Genomic DNA, 7,625 nt, shown 5'->3' with positions numbered 1-7,625 from the left:
TCTAATGCGTCAAGAAGGAGCAACAGCACACGGAGGATCAGAACGCCATCTGTAGACACAGAGCAAACAATGATGGAGAAAAGCTGTGAAAATGGAACCCTAAATGGCCATGGAAACCAACACCTGCACGATCGTGATCATCCTCATCCTCATCCTCATCCTCTTCTGAGAGGAGGCCAGCCCCCTTTCCCCCATAGTTTCTCTCCTGCTCAAATGGAAGTTCTTACCTCCATCAGCGATACAATCTTCGCTTCCTTACCTCCTCCTCCTCCTCCTCCTCCTTCTGGTAATGCTAATGTTCGCCTGGATGATGCCAATGATGTTAAATCCGATCCTGACATCCACGCATTTTACAAGCTTTCGGCCTCCGATTGGGATGTGCCTGCTCATGTAAGTAGAACTTCTCTGCAGCCCTCTTAAGGTTATGGATTTTACCTGAAAATTTTGCTGCTTTTCATGATGCCCAAGTGGTGATAATAAACGAATTCATTGTTTTGATGAAAGAGGGTGAAGAATTGATGGTGATTCTGATGAATCTCTGATGATGTGAGAAAGAAGAAGAAGCCAACGATGATGATGATCTTACCTCTTCGTTTCATATAATTGTTGATTGTATGTATTGTGTTTGTGTGTGTGTATGCAGGCAGCAGGCTTGTTCAGGAAGCTACTGAGCCCTATTCAACTCTATGCCACAAGTTTAGCTATCTTATTGCTCAGCACAACACTTGGAACTCTTCTGTTATGCGGCTTAGATTGCATTGTGAAGAAGAAGAGGAAGAATGCCACTTGGTTTACCATACCCACAACTTATTACTACTCTCTTGAGACCTTCTCCAGGCTCCCATTAGAGGCTCGAGAGAGGATCTTGAGGAGGTGGGCCACTAGCTCCTTCTTTATCTTCCAAGTCATCTTCAAGGTGCTCAAGAGCACCATTGCGTGGAGCTTCTTTGCTCGGGTAAGTCCTCTATCTATATCGCTCCTCCTCGTTTGCTCGGGTTAAGTTTACTCCTTGTCTGGCACCACCTGCTGTATTAGAATTGAGAATGATAGAATATAGTAAGTTATTAATGTCTGCCTATGAGAGATCAATGCAATTTACGGAATGGGGTTGAGCCCACTGTGATGGATGGAAGTTGGGCTCTCTTAAATTTATGAGTTTGATGCTATGATGTAAACCACCAAGAGAGAGAGTACTCAGATTGGTGCAACTCAGTTGGTAAGGTTGCCCAATGGAGACGACCAGGAGGTGTATGGGTTCAACCCCTACATTCCACAGTGGCATCTAGTGAATTAAGAGATATGTATTGAAGTATGGGTTCAACCCCTACATTCCATAGTGGCATCTAGTAAATTAAGAGATATATATGAAGTATATAATAGAGAGGTGAGAAAATTGGGTTTCAAACCCAAGACATAGGGCTTGTAATGTAACAACTTACCACTAGGGTAAGCTAACCCAAGACATAGTGTTTGTACTATAAAAACTTACCACTAGGGTAAGATAATTACGAGAGAGAGAGAGAGCTTGAGAGTATCTTGTCATATTTTCAGTAAGAGAATATGATTGCACCATGAAGGGTCTCTGGCCTAAACTTGCATCTTTTTAACTTTACATTGATGTAAGTTTGTGAGCTGACAGTTGACATCTTTGCAGGCTGATCATCGTGGGTACAACCCGGCTTGGAAGGCCATGGGATACTACATGCCCGATTATACGCAATTCAAGCATGAGAAGCGACCATTGGAAGGGAGGGTGATTAATGTGAAGGAAGAAACGGCTCTATGTGCAAAGCTGAGGGATTTCGGGTTCCCGGTTCATGAAGGAAACTCTTATATGCAAGGAATGAGAAGAATGAGGGGTGACAAGAACAAGAAGGGGAAAGACTTGACGGTGAAATGCGACGCGGTAGTAGTGGGGTCAGGATCTGGAGGGGGTGTCATAGCTGGGGTCTTGGCCAAAGCCGGCTTAAAGATACTAGTAATCGAAAAAGGGGAGTACTTTGCAAGAGGGGACTTCTCTCATATTGAAGGTCCAAGCTGCATGAGTATGCTAGAAGGCCCTAATAGCATTACCACTGAAAATGCCCAAGTACTTATCAAAGCCGGGACTAGTGTTGGAGGAGGTTCCACGGTCAATTGGTCCGCATCCTTAAGAACACCCGATCACGTGCTTCGTGAGTGGGCCGACGAGCACAAGCTCGGACTCTTTAGAGAAAAGAGGTATCAGCAAGCAATGGATGCGGTATGCGAGCGGATGCAAGTGAAGGTGGGATACAAGAAGGAGTCTTTCCAAAACAAGACACTTAGGGAAGGGTGTGAGAAGTTGGGGCTTCATGTGGAGGATGTGCCATGCAATGCTTTAGGTGAGCATTATTGTGGTTGGTGTGAATGTGGCTGCCCAAACGGTGCAAAGCAATCGACTGCGGAGACTTGGTTAGTCGATGCCGCATCGGCAGGTGCGCTGATCTTGGCGGGTTGTTATGCGGAGGAGATTCTTCTAAAAGCAGGGAATCGGAAGAAGAAGATTGCAACTGGATTAGTGGCCAATGTGCTAAATGGGAAGTTGTATGTGGAGACAAATATCGTGGTGGCCGCCGGTGGAGCATTGAATACACCATTGTTACTAAAGCGAAGTGGCTTGCAAAATGCACACATAGGAAGAAATTTACACTTACATCCTTCTATTCTCGCGTGGGGATATAGACCAACGAAGGCCGGGGAGAACGATCAAGACCGAATGTTTGAAGGGAGCCTAATCAGCGCATGTAGTAGAGAGGTGGGTGGGCAGAACAAAAGAGATGGATATGGTGCTCTACTACAAACTCCAAGCATGCTTCCAGGGGCTTTCAGCTTTTTAGTACCATGGGTATCAAGTGCCCAATACAAATCCATGTTGCAAAGGTACTCTCGAACATGTGTCATTTTCACCCTCGCCAGAGATCGAACATCCGGTGTAGTCACCGAAGCTAGCAATGGTAGGATTAGTGTGAATTATAACTTATGTGACCATGATAAGGCAATGTCTTTGGAGGCACTCGGAGTAGCCCTACGTGTGCTAGCAGCTGCTCCTGGTGTCACTGAGATCGGGACCATGAGTGTTCACGGCGACAAATGCTCCCTCGCCCAAGATGACCTAGATGCTTATTTGGCACATGTTCAATCGCGAGGCATTCGTGGGCTCGACTTCTTGATTCAATCTGCCCATCAAATGGGAACATGTCGTATGGGGGTTGATCCGGCCAAATCGAGTGTTGATCCCACCTGTGAGGCCTGGGAGGTCGAGGGGCTCTTTGTAGGTGATACAAGTGTTTTTCCAACTGCCTTGGGAGTAAATCCCATGGTTACCGTCCAAGCCATTGCCTTTTGCACCGCACACAACATACTCAATTGGCTCAAATCCACGCGAAAACTAATCACATGAGAGAACAAGCATCTTTTGGCCACACAAGCATCTCCATGTTTACTAAAGATTTTCCCAACTAGAATCCTTATGAATAGCTCCGATTCAACCTTAAGCATACACAATAACTTAATACTTGTAAACATTTAAATTATTGTGACAACACATGCTTCTATAATCCATCATGCTAGATATTTGTTCCTACAATTATAATTCATTTATAAAATAAAAGGTTAATTGGAAAAGGTATCCACTCAACTAGCACTAGCACCATTGTAATCATTCCTTTGACTTAGCTTAAACTAACTAGTTTTTCTCTTAGGCAATATGTACAATATCAATGGTAAGACGTAGGTGTCTCTTAGTCGCAATTTGCACCACAATGTACATTGTCTCTTCATAAGTAAAACACTTTGAGAATTGAGAGTTGCATGACAACTCCACACATAGGAAATGTTTCACTTTGGTCCCAAAGATGATATTTCACCTTTGATGTTGTTTAAAGCCCACACACACTTTTGTTTCTTAGTAAATTTCAAGAGAACATTTGATATGGTCCTTGGAAGAGGTATTTCAAAATTACATGGATAAGGTTAACTTGATTGAATATTAGAATGTAGTAACAAGGTTGTATGATGTATCAATAAGTAAAATGAATGTTAAAATTTAATGTCAACTTATCTTATCAATTTACTCACAATCTAGAAGCGGAACAATGATGCCCACACTCTTACAATTATGCATTAATAAATTTGACGGAACAATCATTAAAGTATCATCTTCGAAAGTTTATGATATTGGAGGCACACCTAGTCATGATATATTGCTCTTCTGCTACAATCTATATAGCAAAGATACAATACTCTTACACTACAATCAATAGGATCCTTGAGAAGTATGTCAAAGACATGGTACACCCATACATCATATGCAAGTATATGACGTTGATTAAAAGTTGGATGGGCTCGATATGATCATTTTAAACCAAAATACAACAACGCATATATATAATTTGGGTGTTATGTCGATTGGAGGCAAATAACACCAAGCACGTGTTTTTGTCTTGGCTCGAGTTATAACTCCCAACCAAGGCCGTTTGTGTAACCAAATTGTTGTCCATTATATTGTTAGCAACAACAGTATGGACATTTGTTAATCATTCCTAAGCCAATGGTGGAAGAGAGGAATAGAGGAGGAAAAGCCCAAACCTATAGTATGAAAAATGAAGGAAAAGTGGAGGAAAAAAAGAAAAGCAAATGTCATCAAGTGATGTGAGCACACATGTGGTGGGACTCACACCACCTCCTTCCAATGTAAGAGAATAGTAGTTGAATTCAATGTTAAGGACATATCATATTTCACCCACTCTCATAATGAAAAGTAGTATGAATTTAATGGAAGGTAATACTACCTACCTCCCCCCCCCCCCCCCCCCCCCCCCGGTGTAAACATAGTCCCTAAAGAACAATTGTATTGTAAGTGTTAGTAATTGTCGCAACAGGGCTACATCGCTTTCGTCTTTCTCTAAACCACTAGGGATGTTTAGTTGTGGTATATTATCCTTGAAAGAGGGTGTTTCTTTGTCTTACATGTAGTATCGTATGGAATTAGTGGGTTTGCATCAAAGTTATTAGTATTCTTGGGTGTTGCCACCAACAAGCAATCTTCGGCTCTACATATTGCAATATTGTAAGGTTTAAGATTTCCTACCATGCACCTTGCTATTCAATAAAGTGGCTTCTACGACATGCTACACTTGTTGTCCTATGGTTAGAAGGTGAATTGGTTGCATGTCCCATAGTTAGCAATCAAGAGGCAAGTGATATTATAATGGGGGAAATTGTTTTGAAGTGATTTCCCAAACAACATTCTCAATGATCGTGAGCCACAATTTGTTTTCAAGTTTTGCAAGTTGTTAAATATCTCTTATTAATTCTCTTTCATCAATAATCCAAAGACACGTTATCAAACCTTGGAGTCTTCATTGTATTAGCAATTACCAACAAAATTATTGGGTTGATTCTTTACGTCTTGTGGGGTTCGCAAATACAACCTAGCACTCTCGTTGGACAATTCTTGAGCATCAAAAAGTCTCTACAAATACAATTGCTAAGGGTCATCTAGTTCACGGCCAAACGATTTAAGTGGAGCATTCACATATTTCACATTGTGTTTTTTTTCGAGATTCAAGGCCATCAACACCCAATTGAGAACCTTCAAATTTGGCCACTATAATTTATTTTTTTAGACAAAAATATAATAATACTTAGTCCTTTTCCAATTTAATATGTACAAATGTTAATTTAATATTTTTGCAATAAAATGGTCTCGCAACATTAAGCATAATAACCAAACATTAGGTATATCAGTTGTAGATGTTTCACACAAAGTACACATAGTTGCAAATATAATTTGCGAAGGGGTTTGGGTGATTGTATATCCTATTAATGGAGAATTGGGTGGGAGTGGTTGTTAATCATTGTCGAGCCGCTAACTGCTCGCACCTGGCTAAATTAGCTAGTACATTGCAAAGGCACACTAGTGCAAAAGAAAGCGTTTACACATAATTGTACTAAAAACACTTCAATTAAGCAGATAAGTAAACCACCATATACAAAAGGAGTTATCGAGGTTTGGCTAAGTAACATTTAAACTTAATCTCACAACCCACATCAAGTATATGGGAGCAAAGGAGAGAGGATGCTCTAGCTTGATGAATAAGCTAAAAAAGGCACAAAAATTAATTGTATAACTCACTTACAAAAAGGTTTGTCCCCTTTCACATTGGGAAGACCATTACGCCTCAAGATCTAAGGCCATCTTTGTTCTATTTCCCATTTCTTGGTCTTACTCTTGGTCTATATTTCCAACTTCAATGTTGATGTCTTCATGGATTGTGCTACGTACCACAGATACTCAACACTAGGTAGCAATTGTGCATGAGTTCAATGTTACTACATATACAAAATTTGTTTACATTCTCAAATAATTTTGATTCAATGTCAAGATTCAACACACTCTTGTCTCTAGCTAATACATACTCCTATTTCTTTTTTTGACTCATTATCGTTTTTGGCTTCACTCTTGACATCAACGAACATCTATAATCCATGAGTAGTCTTGAATGCTTTTGCTTTTCTTCAAATCATACTAATCAAAACTCATATCAAATTGTTGAGAAAGGCAACTCAGTAGTCATTCATAATAATAATAAATGTCATGATTTCTTAGTCGTTGGTCGATATTTGATTACATTCTTCATTAGAATTGCCTTGAGAATGCAATAGTCTTGTTTTTAATGTGAAGTGAATTTGTGTGACCAAAATGTCAACTTAGATGATCTCAAACTAAAAGCCAAAAAAAAACTCATAATCTTTGTTTCCAAAGCACAAACATTACCATGAATGGGTAAATAGATGAGGAGCATTTGCAAGAAGATATGTTAACCATAGTCTTGATACTTAGTGTAACAACCTATAGATCCATCAAAATCTTAATTTCATATTTTATCATTTTTTATGAACAATGACTTTGTCACAACAATTCTCTTGTTCCTTTGGTTCCAAACAATGTGTATTTCCACTGATTTGTTGTGTAGTGTGGACCAAACACAAATGCCCATGCATTAAAGTTCATTATGTTCGGTATGAAAACAATACTTCTATATTGTGTTTTATCATGTATTGTCTTGTTTTGCAAACCAATTTTTTGCCTTTTTTGTCTCCATCAAATATGATTTTTGAAACAACATAAAATGAAGTGCACATCTCTACCAAAATACAGATGGAGTTGAAACATAATGCATTTATTTGAAAATGATGGAATAGAGTTGTGGAACGCAATGCAGAATGATCAATTCTTTGTTTAAAAACGGATGTAGTCAAAGCATCAACATACCACCACTGGAAATATAAACACTTACAAGATTCATAATTTGTTAACGAACACTTTTTCTTTTGTGATAAAATAAATTAATATCTTGTATCATTTGAAATTTGGCTACCTTGTTGATATAGAAGTTTCAATCACAAAAGAATACGTTCTCAAAATGCTAAATGCAAATGGTATGACAACCCCCAAATTTCTATTTTTGAACATGTCACAACCTTATTGTTTGGTATGTGTCAGAGTCTTAACTAATTATTTAAGCAAAACATAAGGAATTATAAACTGAAGAAAGGAAAAAGGAGCATGGAACCACTTGACCACCCCCTAGACAGAACAA

At 39.4% G+C, this 7,625-nt stretch overlaps 1 protein-coding gene across 1 annotated transcript; it reads left to right on the top strand.

Annotated features, from left to right (window-relative positions):
• LOC147864578 (long-chain-alcohol oxidase FAO4A-like) lies at positions 1-3,645 on the top strand. The gene is made up of 3 exons (XM_087320508.1): positions 1-390; positions 644-955; positions 1,655-3,645. Exons 1-3 carry the CDS (start codon positions 70-72, stop codon positions 3,419-3,421), a joined length of 2,400 nt encoding a protein of 799 aa, XP_087176634.1. The 5' UTR covers positions 1-69; the 3' UTR covers positions 3,422-3,645.
• Positions 3,646-7,625: the final 3,980 nt, after the last annotated feature.

The sequence above is a fragment of the Azolla caroliniana genome, unplaced genomic scaffold, assembly GCF_043228905.1.
Source record: "Azolla caroliniana isolate FFs.n. ecotype wild unplaced genomic scaffold, voAzoCaro1.0.p SCAF_5, whole genome shotgun sequence".
NCBI lineage: Eukaryota > Viridiplantae > Streptophyta > Polypodiopsida > Salviniales > Salviniaceae > Azolla > Azolla caroliniana.
The sequence above is the reverse complement of the archived record's forward strand: the minus strand, read 5'-3'. Positions and strand labels throughout refer to the sequence as shown.